General features: G+C 33.9%; 1 protein-coding gene across 2 annotated transcripts in view; it reads right to left on the reverse strand.

Annotated features, from left to right (window-relative positions):
* Positions 1-451: 451 nt before the first annotated feature.
* Positions 452-17,216, reverse strand: part of ASPM (assembly factor for spindle microtubules) — a 63,273-nt gene continuing 46,508 nt past the window's right edge. For both annotated transcript variants that reach the window (XM_033196931.1, XM_033196929.1), the window contains 10 exons: positions 12,880-13,046; positions 10,971-11,067; positions 9,938-10,147; positions 8,756-8,905; positions 7,404-7,595; positions 6,758-6,950; positions 6,496-6,650; positions 4,863-5,039; positions 3,410-3,579; positions 452-756 (listed from right to left, as the gene is read on the reverse strand). In XM_033196931.1, coding sequence (XP_033052822.1) covers positions 654-756; positions 3,410-3,579; positions 4,863-5,039; positions 6,496-6,650; positions 6,758-6,950; positions 7,404-7,595; positions 8,756-8,905; positions 9,938-10,147; positions 10,971-11,067; positions 12,880-13,046 — 1,614 coding nt within the window. In that variant the 3' untranslated portion in view covers positions 452-653. The remainder of the gene's footprint in view (positions 757-3,409; positions 3,580-4,862; positions 5,040-6,495; positions 6,651-6,757; positions 6,951-7,403; positions 7,596-8,755; positions 8,906-9,937; positions 10,148-10,970; positions 11,068-12,879; positions 13,047-17,216) is intronic.

Genomic DNA, 17,216 nt, shown 5'->3' on the forward strand with positions numbered 1-17,216 from the left:
ATAGTGACTCAAAGCTGTAGAAAAAAAATTACACTTCAATATTGAATCATTTTCAGGTCTGTGGTATATAACTACACAACACGATTCTATTATAAGCAATAGCATGTTCCTTCCACTTCAGATTATAACCCCCATCAGTTCAATGGTAAGAATTTTTGGTAAATACAGTGGTAGGTGTATTCTTTTTGTGAGCCTAGAAGGACTCACTTGCTTATCTGGATACTTTAGCCAGTCAAGGATATGGATAAGGATGCTGTTGATATGAATTTGTGAGATTATTTTATCCTAGTCTCACTTCTTAGTGAGTAGACAGATCTTCAATTTCTAACATTTGTTTTATAAAAATTCCTCAACTTGCCTATAAAAAAGGTGTAACCAGGTATTATTTCCTTTTAGGAATATGATTACATTCCAACTACTATAATACTTTAAGATAATAGGAATAATATAATCATCTTATGACGTATTAGTTTGTTATATGCATAAAGCTATAAATAATTAAAAAATGAAGAAGGTAATGAACAGGTTATGCTTTTTTAAATACAAAGTCAGATTTCAAAAGTTGTACAGAGAGCAAAAATCACTTTACATACTCATGATTGGCTTTAATATTTCTTTACACTGTACATACTGAAAATGTTTACATTAGTAAACTAATAAGGAATGCCAAGTGTATCCATCACCATTTGAATGGCTTGCAGGGGATTTGTGATTTCTTCCATGTTATCTCTTCTCAAAACCCAATCTGGCTTAAGCCTGTTAAAAAAAAAAAAAAAAAGTCTGGCATTAATAAAGTTCTTCTCTTATGAGTTACCTTCACCTTTTTCATCTTAGCTAAATTGTAGCTACTCCTGAACACATCATTTCCCTTACAACCTGCTCAAAGAGGTGGGAGAACTTCATATTATTGTCCATCATTATTTCCAGACTATTTCTCTCCATCCTTTCTAAAAAAATAATGCTGGCTTCTTTGAAGCTTTTGCAATTTAGCTTGCCCACTGCCTTTTGGTCATCGGCCAAACTCTCACTGCCTTATTCCTTGTAAACCTGGTTCTTGGTCTCCTCTTAACTCCTGTCATCGTTCTCAGCAACAGCAACACCTATGTGACCATCAACCTAGTCCATTTTTGCCCCGCTTTCCTTGAATTCTACCTCAACCAATCCTTTTTAATATGATCACATACTAGACTTTGTCATCATCAGAAAGTGTGTGACCACGGAAATGTTAATTTGAGAGTTCTGTTCTCCATCCACCATTTCTGATTCATCCATGTCATCTGCTCTAACACAGTCACTGAACCAGTTCTTCTACCCCACTGAGATCTCCACTTCATTTGGCCTCAACACATACCCAACTTCCACCGGAATGCTGTTCCTACTTTCCTGTGTATCTAGCTCAGGTGCATCAGTATTATCAAAACTTCTGCAAATGTCATTAACTGTTGTCTCTCTCCTACCAAACTAGTCTGAAAAATTCTACTTGGATTTCAAGTTAAGTCAAAATATCTGTCTTCTCCATTCCTATACAGCTGCATATTACTAAAAAAGTTTACACAACCAAGCTGACTTTATTTTTTGCCAATAATTGCAAATCTAAAATGAGAATTTGAAATTGCCAGCATGCTCTCTTTCTCTCCAAGATGACTATCTTGGTCCTTTCCTCTTTTCAAACTTCCGCTCCATCCCCTCTGAGCTGCTTCTGAGTTGTTAAGTTTATAATCTCAAACTTATTGAGAAAATAGTATCAAACAGAGGGGAGTTCATGCATCTTCTCACATAATTCCCTACTATATGCATTTCCATCATCTTATTCTGTCCTGTTAAAAATCCAAAGATGTATCAATTGGTGAGTGAAAAAAGTGTGGTATGACCATACAATGGAATAGTACTAAGTGATAAAAAGGAATGAAATTCAAATCCACGCATAAACATGAACACATTTCTTTTATTTTTTTTATTTTTATTTTTTTTTTTTATTATACTTTAAGTTCTAGGGTACATGTGCGTAACGTGCAGGTTTGTTACATATGTATACTTGTGCCATGTTGGTGTGCTGCACCCATCAACTCGTCAGCACCCATCAATTCATCATTTATATCATGTATAACTCCTAATGCAATCCCTCCCCTCTCCCCCCTCCCCATAATAGGCCCCAGTGTGTGATGTTCCCCTTCCTGAGTCCAAGTGATCTCATTGACATGAACACATTTCAAAAGCATTATGCTAAGTAAAAGAATCCAGTCACAAAAAGCTATCTACTATATGATTCCATATATGTGACAGCATAGAAATGGCAAAACTAAAGGTACAAAAACCAGGTCGGTAGTTCCCAAAATCCAGGGAATAAAGAAAGATAACTGATAACAAAGGGGCATGAGGAAACTTTGTGTTATAGAATTATTTTGTATCTCAGTGGTGGTAGTTTCCTAACTGTATACAAAACCAATTGAATTGCATACATTTAAAGGATACATTTATATTGTCAGTAAATTTTACCTCAAAAAGCCTGACCTACATCAAAATTTTAAGAAAATCTATTCATATGTTAGAATGAGTTTTTAAAATATAATGAATATTAAATTCTACCAAGTCCTTAAAAAATATGTAGAAATGGTCCCATTGATATATTTCAAGCAAATGAACTTCTTACGTTATACTGTGAAATACGCATGCACAAAACTAATTTATAACTATATAATACAATTTATAATTACGAGTATAATTATAAGCTAACAGCTGTGTAACCACTCAGGTCAAGAAATAGTGTGTTGTCAACAATGTAGGATTTGTACCTAGTATAGAAAATTGCTAAGTCTCAAGAAGGAATGAAGGAAGGAAGGGAGGGAGGGAGAGAAGGAGAAGGGGGAAGAAAAAAAGGAGGAGGTAGAAAGAAGGAAGGGAGGAAAAAAAAACTAATTAAATGCCCTGACAGTTCACCAAAATAAACTAAATCTTTTTGCCAATAAAATCAGAAAATGTCAATCTAAATTTCCAGAAGGAGAAATTTCAAGAATCAGGGTGATTATGGGAGGACTGGAGGTTGATATTTTGGCTAAGAAGGACTTTTGGCACTTCTTAAACAGTGCAGCTTGTCCTTCATGTAAAATGAAATAAATTAAATAAAATTAAACAAATAACAAAACTTATAACAAGCTTCTTAGCCTTAGCTCTTAACTATTTAATACAAGAAGTTTGTTGAATAACTACTAAATATGCAAAGCTACAGTATAATATTATTTCATTATTTACCAAGATTGACTCTTTTAAATTTGCCAGACATTCCATTCTTATTCACATGTTGTTTCTCTATTGAAAAACACATCTTGTTTGTGAAAAGTGCTCAATAAATATTTGTTAAATGAATGAATGAACTGTGACACAAATTTATAGACTGCATTTAACTGCTTACCTTGAAACTATTCTGGTCCTTACAGGTGTTTCTGGGATAAAAGGAATGCTTATAGAAGAATACTTCTTTTGCTTGTGAAGTATTCTTTCAGTATTCATTTTATGTTTATGAGCTGTAAGTTTGTAGAGACTGTAAATACGGTCAACAACTTTGGATCTACTTCGTACATCCTATAAAATAAAATGCAGTTACTAAAAAGTAATAAGAATTAAAATTTTATCCCTTTAAGACTAGCAAAATCAAATATAACAAATAAAAACTATGCAGTAAATCTTTTTTTTTTAAGACCAAGTCTCGCTCTGTTGCCCAGGCTGGGGTACAGTGGCGCGATCTTGGCTCACTGCGTGATCTTGGCTCACCCGTGTTCATGCCATTCTCCTGCCTCAGCCTCCTGAGTAGCTGGGACTACAGGCACCCGCCACCACACCCAGCTAATTTCTTTTTGTCTTTTTAGTAGAGATGGGGTTTCACTGTGTTAGCCAGGATGGTCTCAATCTCCTGACCTTGTGATCTGCCTGTCTTGGCCTCCCAAAGCGCTGGGATTACAGGCATGAGCCACTGCGCCCAGCCTGCAGTAAACTTTTAAGCTTTGAATAATCAAAGACACCTCACCAAGTTTGGCAGGTAGATTGATTTAAATTACGAGCTAATTTGTAAGGCAATTATAAAGAAGATAAATATCCAAAAGTTGCATAGTTAACTCCACACTGAACACAAGAAGGAATTATTATAGTCAACATAGGAATTATTACAGTCAACATACCTATCATATCCAGTTACCAAGTCTTGAAAAGTTTACCTCTGCAAAGTTTCCAAAGTCTTCTACTTATCTCTCAGCGACACAATCCTAAGACAAGCACAATCTCTTGCCTAGATCATTGCATATCAACACTTGCCACCTTCCTTAATAGTCTCCCTATATTCACACATGCTCTCCCAAATTCATTCTTCAATCAGAAGCCAGAGTGTTGTTAAAATTTAAATTGGAAAATATAATTCCCTTGCTTTACCCTGCAGTGGTTCCCACTTTTCGGGATAAAGGCCACAGTCCAATCATGGCCTATGATTTCCCCTTTGTTAATTATGACATTTAAAAAGAATGACTCAGAGGTCTCATCGTAGAAAAGCTTGAAATACAATTATGGTTGCAACAGGAGGATAAGAAGTTATACATATCTGGTTTTCTATCTTGCTAGGATACTTTTCTCTCTAGTAAATGGGAAATGGTTACTTATATGGCTGTAATAAATTTATTTTCAGAATTCAGTTTAATATGTCAGAAAGAAACAACTCATAGATATATCCTGAACTCATTTTATCAGTGCAAAAAGCAGGTTTGAACACACATAAACCCCTATTTTAGAGTGATAATTACTAAAGGAAAACTATAAAAGTCATAGACGTAAGACCACAGAAAAATAATCTTAAAGAAAGGCAACTGATTAATACTTACAGAGGCTCTATTTGTTGTCTTCAGTAAAATAGCCAACAAACAACAAGTTTTTGTAAAAATGCTTCCGCCTTTGTCTGCAACTTTATTACCAGGCTTTTCTCGGTATATCTGCAAAAGCTCCAATAGTGTATCTACACAATTTTCTACATCATAAACTGCTGAAGTAGTCTTCTCATACTTGAAGAGAACAGAATGAAATTAAAAGTTGTAATAAACACATATATTTACAAACAACCCAACCAAAAAACAAAATACAAAAGTCCATACCTATAGTCAAATTTTTGGACCTCCTGCAGCAAGTGCAAAGGACTTTGTGAAATACCTCTGGTATCATCATTTATAGATCTATCATATATGTGTATTCACATTTTAATCTTAATCTTTCCCCCCAATTCTAAAGTTTCACATTTAAAAAAATCAAATTAAAACCTCTGAAAACAAACATCTTGAAGTCAATAAAAGCAAACTTTTAAAGATAAGATCACTTTAGTAAGAATCTCTAAGGAAAAAGATAACTTATCTGTGATATTATTAATCATAGGTAAGATAATGATAAAGGCAGGATCTAATTAGTTACTCTATTACATACTCCTTGAGAGGAAGAAGAGCTTGCTCGAAAATAAAATAAATTTGATACTAATAAGTCTAGGATATATTGTCCATGCCTTGTTTTTCTAATTGTATTATTAGATTCATAGTGAAATTTGCATGGTAACAAATAATGATACTAAGATAAAAATAACAAAACAACATAGCTGACACTTTGTATGGCAAGTTTATGTATTCATGTGTATTAACTCAATCTTCACAATAACATTTTGAGTACTGTTACTATACTCATTTTATAGTTGGGGAAAGTAAAGTACAGAGAACCTAAGTAACCTATAATAAGCTACTGGGCTGGGATTCAAACTCAAGCAGTTTGTCCTCGGATCTGTGTTCTTAACCACTACCTCTCAAAATAAAAATATTGGGTGAAGTGCTTTAAGTTGTCACTGAAAGGTTAAGTAGGAAAGAGAAATCTTTCAACCTTTGGTTGCATACCATATAGCTTGGAATAGTCCAAGGCCAAAAGACAAATTCTGATACACAGATCAACAGTTACAGAGTAACTAAGTTATAGCAATAATTTTCTTTCTCATGCTTTGCTAGATATGATTATAATGTGGTGATACTATTTTGATATAATGCAGTAGATAACACGGCTACCTTTAAAGGCAGACAGAAATGAATCCAAATTCAATTCTACTACTTATCACACTACGGTTCTTAGGGGAGGAACTTAACTTCTATAATTATTATTATTTCTTCTCTATAAAATGGGAATAATAATATGAACTATTTTAGAGGATTATTATGAGGATTAAACAATGCATGAAAAATACTAGCACGTAGTAAGTACTTAATAACTTAATCATCATTTTTAATATAAAGACTGAGGAAATAAAATAACACAAAAATTGGTACTTAAATCTACATTTATGTTAATAAACATTTTTTCACCCTAAGACTCTTGCACATAAATTAATTTTAACTTAGAGATTTAAGCCCTAGTGATGAGTAAACACAAATTTAATTTGCAGGGCCTTATTTGTTGACCCGTGAATATCTCATTAATAAAATGAAAAACTACCTTAGATACATTAAGCAAGACTTGCACAGCGTATCTGATGACTTCCATACAAGGAACACTACGATTACAACTTCGGATCAAAACAAATATTTTAGAAATTGCTCCACTCTGGGCCATGTTCTCACAACAAAGTGGAGACAATCTAGTAACTACCTCTGAAAGAAAAAAAAATAACATACAGGTAAATTTACAGCAACAAAATGAAGTTTTAGCTAATAATGTACTATTACAACATTTTTTAAACATGTGAATAAGAACTAACCTAGGTGTTTTAAGGCCTCAAGAATGGCAGAAAGGTGCTTATATGTCAAAAGGTAATGAAGTGCAAGTGCAGTTCTTTTGTAGAGTTTGTTTTCTTCTCGAATCTCCCTATTAACAACTTGAAGACTTAGTCGTATAGCTTTAATTTTTGTACAATCATTTTTCTTCCTCCAAGAATAGCCTCTCCATAATGCCTTAAAGAGATAAAACCGAGTAATTTTAAGATTATAGCCAATGTTTTCTATTATATCTACATGTTTTCACAATGTAAACATTTTCAGTAAATTTATTTGACATGATCACATGCATTTCAATTAAAACCTCAAGTTCAAATAAACAGCAAAATCAATTTTCAAAAAACGAAATACAGATATTCCTGTATGTAAACTGGGTAGCATTTATTAACCAAAGATGTCTAAATCTATTCAAAATGTTGAAATACTTTTTTACTTCTTGATTATAAACCTCCTCTAGAGCATTTGAAAATAAAGAGCTTAGCAATGAAATTATGGTAGTACAGCGCTTATGAGTTATTCTACTGGCTAATGTGTTAGCTTTTTAAAATGGTGACTGTTTTTATAGTTAGATATCATGTAGATGAATTGCAAATTAAAGTTCTGAACTAAAACTGTACAAGTTTCCATTACCTGAATTTTAATGATTCCACTAGTGAATTTTTCCTGCTTTTTACGGAGGACAAAATGGCGCACTGCTTTCTGTATTACTGATGCAGCCCTATTTCGCTGGCTCAGACATTCTTGACCTTCATGCTCTATCTTTTCGATGCTATAATATTTCTGAATAAATTTCTTTTGTTGTAATCTTGCTCGAAACCATCTCTGTTTAAAACATAGACTTTTGTTTTTTCATTTCTACTTCAAGTTTTTTTAAAAAAATACAAATATACATTTATATATAAATGAAAGAAACAGAACAGTGTATCAAGAAATCTTTCAGCTTTCCCCAGAGGCATTACTTCCCCACTCTACTTGGTGCAAAAACCTTTTCAGTCCATGTTGGGTGCTTGTGTGTGTGTGCGCACTCATACGCACAGGAGTATAGTTAATCCTGGACAACACGTGTCTGTGTACGCACAGGCACGGGAGTACGGTTAACCCTGGACAACACGTGTCTGTGCAGGCACACGCACAGGAGTACAGTTAACACTGGACAACACGTGTCTGTGCACGCACACGCACAGGAGTACATTCAATCCTGGACAACACGTGTCTGTGCACGCACAGGCACAGGAGTACATTCAATCCTGGACAACACGTGTCTGTGCATGCCCACGCTCAGGAGCACATTCAATCCTGGACAACACGTGTCTGTGCACGCACGTGTACAGGAGTATAGTTAATCCCGGACAACATTGTCTTCATTTTACAATTTATATAAATTCTACCAAACTGCATGTATCATTCTGCAATTTTTTTCACTAAATATTTTATATGTAAATATATGTTAATGTATATAAACAACTAGAATTCTTCAAAATATGTAAAGAACTACTATAAATCACAATAAAAAAGAAAATACAATGGAAAAATGGGCTAAGTGTATGAAAAAAGATGTTAAAAAAGTACACAGATAAGAACTTGAATAACTGACATATAGAATATAATTTTAGAATCGCTAGCCATCAAGTAAATAAAAAAAAAAAAAAGAGATGCTGTTTCCCATTCATTACAATGGCAAAAATCAGAAAGTCTTCCGATACTTTATGTAGGCAAGCACGTAGAGAAACAGGGTACCCTCAAGACTTTGCTGGCAGAAATGTAAATGAGTACAATTACATCAGACAATAATTCACAACTTTATTACTGTGCCATAAAACATCAATCTATTTCTAACCCTCAAATCATTCTAACAGCTATATGGTAAAAGGCTAAATGTTGTACAACCTTAGCATAAAGCATTTGGAAATTGTTTATTACGTATCAAAAATTTCTAACGGAAAAATTATGTCCTATAGTTTTACTGCAAAGAAGAGGCAAACCTGAATACAGATGACTGAATTAACCTGCTTGTTAGCATTCTTCACAGCCAGGTAAAGTTTATAGGCTCTTTGAATTCTGAGAGCATTCAGGTGATAATATGCAGCTGCAGTGAAGTGAAGAAGTCGAATTTTGGTTCTCTGTTCTAAAATCTAAAGGTGAAAAAACAAAGCATATTCAAATATCTGCTTCCTAAGTTAATCAATGAGTGTTTATTTTTTGTATAACCTCAACATCAAATTATATAAACTAGCAAGAATAAACTAATTTTTAATCATTACAATTACTTACATTGTAATTCAAAGTAATCACAATATTTTACTATACAATATTTCCAATAGTATAACTCATAATTCAGAGTGTAGAAAGCAAAATTATATTTTGGGTACTTTACTAAATAACCATAGAATCTAATTCAACTAGACTGCCCTACAACAGTGAGTTAAGGTTTGCAATGTACTTTTAATTAGAGAAGGGTATAAATATTAAACTCAAAAAAATGTTACAGAATTCCAAGCAGAACTCTTGGAAATGGTGATATTAAATCAGAAAAAAATATGTGAATTAATATCTCTGCTATTAAATAGTACAGTGCAACTCCAGCATAAGACTCTGCAGAAGGAGCTTTCTACAGCTGCTGTTGGGCTTCAGACTTCCACTTGATGTTTAATGAACAAAATATAAACATTCCTCCTATTTAACTTCAAATCAAATTATTTTGTCTATGCCAGTACTTCACATATTGTAAGCTTAAATGTTATGACCTCCCTAAAAAGAATTCTCTCTTGCTAAAGATGTGGAAGCTGTCACAGGAATTCTGGTTGCAACACCTCAAAAGTTGCTTGGTGGTGGCAAAAAGCTACTAGAATAACATTTAACCTCTTTTGCATATGGAGCCTCTCTCTCATATTTTCAGTTCCTTTGTTAAGATTCATTACAAAGGAGACATTTTATTTTGCGTCTTTGGTGGTGAACACCTGTGAGAAATAGTATGACTAGGATCACAGGAAAAAAATCTGACGGTCAGTGCTCTCGTCACTTACCTTTCTAGCAGCTGAATGAATTCAAGTTAATGGTCATATTAGTTCTGAAATTATTCTCTAAAATCCAAAGTTTCTTAACACTATTTAACATCAAGTGCTTTCATTTTATAAGACTGAGATATGCTACTTGAAAATACTTACTCTTTTTCGTACTAGCCAACCACGCACCAGTGCTTGTAGGATAACTGTAGACTTTTTAAATTCAATATATTTTATCCTTTCACGCTTTCCAGCCTCCCTGGCTCGTATATATTTTTGTATGATCAAAGCAGCAGATTTCTGCCGAAGAAAGACCTGCCTTTCTTTATATCCTCTATAATGTGCTTGGATCAAACAAGCAGCTCGATGTCTCTATAAAGAAAAATTTACAAGTAACATTAATAGGTAGAAATAAAAGGATTTCTAACCCACTAGAAGTTCTTTAATTTCTCAATGAGATGGCATAATTATGATTTATAGTTTAAGAATGTCATGTTTCATAGATATGAAGTGGTGATGAAGCATTATTTCCAAACTCACATAGGTCTATAGCCAAAATGAAGGTGTAAGCCAAGGGTCAAGGGTCAAGAGATACTTGGTGCTCTTTCCCTCTCATCCTCTTGATACTTTTCATTGTGAGAGGAAAAAGGATTAACATTACAGCTCAAATACATTTAATAAAAATGCTAGCTACAATAGAAAGAGCACAGTGATCATAAATAGCTATGATAGAAGCTGTCTGTAGCTTGACAAAACATAGCATACCATCAGCACACCTTAGATTCCTCAATTACATAACACCCTGTGAGAATTACCAAAATGAGACACAGAGCCACAAAGTGAGCACGTGGTGTTGGAAATATGGCACCAACAGACTTGCTCAACACAGGTTTGACACAAACCTTCAATTTATAAAAAATGCAATATCTGCAAAGCACCATAAGGTGAAGTACAATAAAACAAGGTATGCCTATACCTCACATATTTTTAAAAACTAGCAAATAGTATTTTTATGGGAGAATATAATTTTCAATTGACTGAAATAGATGTGTGTGAAATAAATGCATACTTAGGCCTTAAAAACACTTTTTTTCCCCAGTGAAAGATTTATTTGTAAGAATTAAAAAATACAAAACATTCTGTTTTCTATTTCCTAAAGTAGTTATTTGCAAGTGAATTAATTTTTAATACCTACTTTTATCATTAAGAAGTGTTCATGAGCTATTTTTGCAGAAAGTATAGCTCTCCATTTTCTCTGAATGATAACTGCTGATGCTCTCACATTCAAAAACCTAAAAATTAGTTATTGGAAAGCAATTTCAAATTATTTTAACTTATTCAATGAGTATTTATTGCCTCCCCCTTTTAAACTATTAGAAGAGAATAAAATATAAGAAAGGCAATGATAGAATTAAAAAGTGGGCAAGCATAATTCATAGCTAAGTTCGAACAATCAGAATTTACACACGCACACAAAAGAAGTTTTACAATTGGCAATATTCCAGCGGGTAAGAAATACGAAGTTCTACGATTCTAATACGGCACAGAATTTTGAACAGGATCACAAGAAAGTATGGTTACCCAGATCTAGCAAAAAACTAGATAAAGGGGGAATGGTAGAAATAGTGGTAAAATATAAGATTTGAGTTTGCATTGCAAGTGAGTCTTTGAGCAGATGGGAGGTGGTTAAGAAGAGAGTGAGATTTACAAGCAGCATTAGGTACTTCCTTTCATTTGAAATGAAAGATAGGTATCATCAAAATATCTAAGTAGAGATATTTTATAAACAGAACTGGAGAAAAATTTTTAAAGATCTGAGCGCTAGAGATTAAATTTAACAGATCAACATAATGCTAAGAGGTAAAATGTGAGAATGGACAGGTTTTCTACTCTATTCTTGATATTGTGTAAAAAATAGAATGACTAGCTTGTTTTTTGCCATGTTTCTTAGAAAATAAGGCCAAATGCCATTGAGAAAATTCAGCATCTGTTACAGGAAAATTAGATACTGGTCCTTAGTAGCTGATAGTAGCAATTGTATCTTTATATGCTTTTTAATTTTAATTTTTATGGCTATGTAATAGTTGTAAATATTTACGGGGTACATGTGATATTTTCATTCAAGCACACAGTGAGTAATGATCAAATCAGGGTAACTGGGATATCCATCGCCTCGAACATTTATCATTTCCTGGTATTAGGAAACTTCTAATTCTATTCCTCTAGTTATTTTGAAATATACAATAAATTATTGTTAACTATTGTGCTACTAAACAGTAAATCTTATTCCTTCTCACTGTATTTTTATATCCATTAACCAGCCCGTCTTTATCCACCCCTCCCTTCTCCCTATCCTAGCTTCTGGTAACCAACATTCTACTTCTGTCTTCATGCGATCAATTTTATATGTTAAGCCCTGCTTCTACCCATAGGCTTGATACAGACATTCCTCTCACACTAGTGTGCTTTCCTAAACCATCTTTGAAACCATCATTGATTCAATAATTCATCAACTCTGGGAGCCGAAGAAAAATTCTTATACTATGAACTTAAAAAAAGATGATCTGGTAACAGCTTGTGAAAATGTGTGTGTAAGAAATGAGCTAGGAATAGGGAAATACAATTAGCATAGACAGGTTGGTAATTAGGGTCTTCACCATTAATGACAAAGAGTATGAGGAATAATACAAAGTTCAAAGAAAAAAGAATGAGTAAGAAAAAAAAATTTGCCAGTAGTTAAGTCACCCAACAAAATGGACCAAAGCACTAATAAGAAAACCGAGTCTTAACTAAATGGTTTTATTAACTTCCTACCTCTCTGTCCTTACTCTAATCCTTATGAACCTGAATTAATCAAGTATATGTAAATATTTTTAGTAGATTAGTAATTATATTAATTAAAGGCTATGCTCTATCTCAAAAAAGCAAGACAGTACAAGATATATTTTTTCCTTAATAAAGAAAATATCAACAAAACCAACCATATACATTAAACATAACAAATATTTAAAATAAAAATCAATAGGCAGTGTACTTTTATGTAAGGGCTTAGCTCTATCACACACATATACTATTACATTCTCCACAGAACTATGATACATTACCATGTTCTCTCTAGTTTGGTATAGAAGCAACCTTGAATAATTTTAACAGCTTTTAATATAGCTAGATATTCCTTGTGTGCTCTCCAACACCTATACCAGGCTTGAATCTTGCAGGCAGCTTTCACTTTACATAAATATTTCTTGGCTCTATATCTCCTCCACATAGCCTATTAAATACATAAATATAACAAATATGTAATGAGATGCCTTTTTTTTTGTAAATAAATCAGTATAAAGACAGTTAAATAAGGTTAGTGCAGACAAAAATAAATTGCATAGTCATATCATGACTCTATTAGACTCTGACACGTAGTGAGTCCTCTGAGAACAGTGGTGCTTACTATAGTGAATATCTATTATGTGCTTTATCACACATACCTATGGCTGGCTGCCAGCCCAGCTTAACAAAACCCTAACCAGTATTTATAAATTGTAAGACACACATGTCTGAAAAGCCAGATGATGAATTATCCTCATCACCTCAATCCATTTGGAAGAACGAAAAGAAAATGAACACATTGTGACCTACTGCAGGTTCTGGGGAGAAAGAGGAATTCTTCCCAATCCATATTCACTTTGGGTTCTGTGTTCAGCCTGCAGGAGAATCCTGAGAGCTCCTGTGATAGGACTGTCAGACTTTCTGATTTTGACAATCTTCTGGCAGACTAAAGGTTTACATGACAGCGACAACTTGTTGAACTAAGCACTAAGAAGATTAGTCCTTATAATCTAATTTAGAGATGAGGAAATCAAGGCCTAGAGAAATTGAGTAACTTGTTGATGTCACACGGGTTAACAAGTGGCAGAGTTGTCTTACTTGATATTTATAAATATCTTGTAAAATGGTTAAGATCTCTATTTTACAAAAAAGGAAAAAAACCCAAAATTGAAATTAAGAAGGACTTGTTAGCACACAGCTGTTAAGTGATAGAGTCAAGATCTGAACCCAAGTCTATTTGACTCCAACATTCCTACTGGAACAGGAATTAAAAGAAATTGAAGACTGTGTAAGCAAAAACTCAGTTGTATGTAAGAAAACCCAATTCCCCTAGTGGAAGACAAAGGGCTGGAGTCCTTTAAAATTAACTGTCTGTTTTTCTCTCTGTGGGTAGTGAGCCTTATCTCTCCCTTTCCCAGGCATTGTGAAGACTCTGTTTCTCTAGCTGTGCAGCTGCAAGGTCACTAGACAGATAATCTCAAGTCGTAAAACATGTTCCTTAAAAAGTAACAAATAATGTAATGCATATCTTAAATGAATAACTGTCTTTGTTTCTCACTTCTGTAATACGCTTCCCCCTGCACAGATCTCCCCACGCCCCACGAAATGCTTAGAGGTAGCTTGACTCTGTTGGGGGCTCAGTCCTTTGGATGTTAATCCGACTGGGTCGGTGCACCTAAATAATTAAACAATTCCTCCTCAACCCCTTGGTCTGATTCCTTAATTATCCCGCAGCACTACAACACATACTACAGGCACAACTTATATTTAGATTAGGTTCTAAATTCAGTTGATAATGCAATAATTATATATGGTCAAAATTACTCAGAGATGTCCTAACTCAGTCAGAATATATTGTATATGGTTTTTGTGTAAACCTGAATACATTATTTATGTATATCCCCAATACCTGCCACCCTAGTCTTAATCAGTGGTAGAAGAATGGTCTCAGAACTGTTTGTTTCAATTGGCTATTTAACTGTAACAGTAAAAGACTGGTTAATGGTAACACTGCATCATAAAACCTTCAGGAGGAAAGGAGAATGTTTTGTGGACCACTTTGGTGTTTTTGTTTTGCTTGTGGCAGTTTTAAGTTACTAGTTTTTAAAATCAGTACTTTTCAATGAAAACAACTTGACCAAAAATCTGTCACAGAATTTTGAGACTCATTAAAACAAAGTTTTAATGAGAAAATTATATATATGTATAGATATGTGTGTGTGTATATAAGCATATATATTTATAAATATACATACTTACTTATAAATATATACACACACACACACATATTTAAACACACACATCACACCTGAAGAACATTAAAATTTATGGACATTGACTAGAGAAGTCAACTTGGCGTTCAGAAGAAGACAGCTAAGAGATTATCAAGAAACCAAGGGTTGAGAGAGGAAACAGAGTGTGCTCAAATTCCAAATGCTACAGAGAAGTTCATATATATATTTTACATATATATGTAAGTATTTAGTAATGTATACTATATCCCAGTGGCTCCCAAACTTCGCTGCTCATTAGAGCCACCCGGGAGCTCTGAAAAAATCCCACGCTTGTGTTGTTTCCCATACCAATTAGAATATCTAAAGGTAGGAGTATTTTTCAAAACTCCAGGTTATTCCAATGTGCAGTAAAGTTTTAGACCACTGGCATATGCTAAAAATTACATGTGTAGAAAACAATTTTATTATGTAATTATATAAGAGAAAAAATAAATTTTTATAAGATTGTTATTTTGGCTATTTAATCATTTCAAGTGAATAAAACCATAACTAACACATCCAGTGAACACCTTTCAATTGTGAACTTCTCAGTAGTGTTTGGAACTCGAGCTCTCCTTTCCTCTTTCAACCCTTGGTTTCTTGATACCATAATCTCTTAGCTTTCTTCTTTCCCTCTTAACACCTTGTTGTCTTCTCTTGTCAATGTCTGTGAATTTTGATGTTCTTCAGGGCTCAAGTCCCAGGCCCTCTTTGTTCACTCATTTTATGTATTGCTCCTTGGTGATCTCATTATTGCCAGAACTTTAATTATCAGCGTATGCCAATCATGTACAAATCAAATTCTAAAACTCACACTGCTCTCCTGAACTCCAGACAAACATAGTCAACTCTCTTACTAGATATTTCAAGGGGGTTACCTGCTAGGTACTTCAGACCTTAAGTATTCCAAGCTGAATTCATCGTCAATCTCAAAACCTGCTCTTCCCTCTTTATTCCCTATGTCAGGGTGTGAGGGAGTAACTCTGCAGAGTTACTTAAGCCATCAACATGGCTTGTCTCCTTGTTTATGCTCTATACAATGCCAACTTAACAATCCCATTGTCACAAATCTACACTGAACTGTAACTCTCACCTGGCTTACTGCCTATCTTTCATTTGGTCTACCTACTTCTAATCTTGCTCCTTTTCCAGTCCATCTTCCATATTCCTGCCAGAGTAATTTTTTTTTTTTTTAATAAAAATGACTGTCGTCTTCTCCTGCTTAAACTCCTCTAGAATTTATTTTGTCTGGAGCATAAAGACTAAATTTTTTGTCTTAAAAATCTATCAACAATCTTACTCCCTCTATTGCCAACCTGGTCCCATATCACTTTTTATTGTTTCTAGTTTTTTTATTTTTCCATGTTATCTCTTGCAATTGGAATATTCTTCTATACATTTTACTTGGCTATTTCCAATTCATGCTTCAGTGTAACATTTCAACTTAAATGTTACTCACTCTGGGAAGTCTCTGATTATGGAGACTAGCTTGATTTCCCATTCTGTGTTTCCTGAAACATACACTTCTCATGTTGTATAATTATACTTTCTTGTTCAATTAAGTTCCTTGAGGACAGCAACTAAGTATATCTTACTCACTGTCTATTTATAACACCCACTACAGCATTTGGCACATTTCTAACACTTGAATTTCTTGAATTAAAACATTACTTCTAAACTTCACGGTATTCCAGCAAGATATGAACATATCACATCTGGATTAAGCCCCGGGTTATTGCAGGTGAAGAGAAAGAGCTGCAGCACTTAGATTCAGTTCCCGGATCTGCCTCTCTCTGTGCAACATTGGCCATATTCCTTAACCTTTATCACTTCCTTCATATTTTAAAAGAGATAATACTGTACATTCCTCACACATTAGGCAAACAGATGAAACAAAATAATACAAAAGTGATTTGGAAGCCAAAGTACTAAATACTCAGAATAAAGTATGTCTAATAGGCTAAGCAGCAAGCAGCTCTGGTTAATAGATTATCAGAAGAACAAAGTTACTCTATTTTGCCTATATTATGCCAAATAATATTTCATCTTAGCTTACATTTTTCACTTAAAGAAATAACTTTGCCAAAGAGGGCTCCCATTTTCTCAAAATTCTTCTAAGAGTGCTACAATTAACCCACAATGAAATGTACCACAGGGTGACCATGGCCAGAACAATCCCAGTTCTGTGCTGTCTTGGCTGACTTACTAGTTCCCTTTCCCACTTTCAAAAATGTTCCACTTTGGAAGATAAATGGTCACCTCAACTATTATTCTTTATGACCGGCTTAAGCTCATTTTATACATTCTAACAAATATTTGTCAAAACAAAGACTCACATTTTTATA

The sequence above is a fragment of the Trachypithecus francoisi genome, unplaced genomic scaffold (genome assembly GCF_009764315.1).
Source record: "Trachypithecus francoisi isolate TF-2019V2 unplaced genomic scaffold, Tfra_2.0 Lachesis_group5, whole genome shotgun sequence".
Taxonomy (NCBI): Eukaryota; Metazoa; Chordata; class Mammalia; order Primates; family Cercopithecidae; genus Trachypithecus; species Trachypithecus francoisi.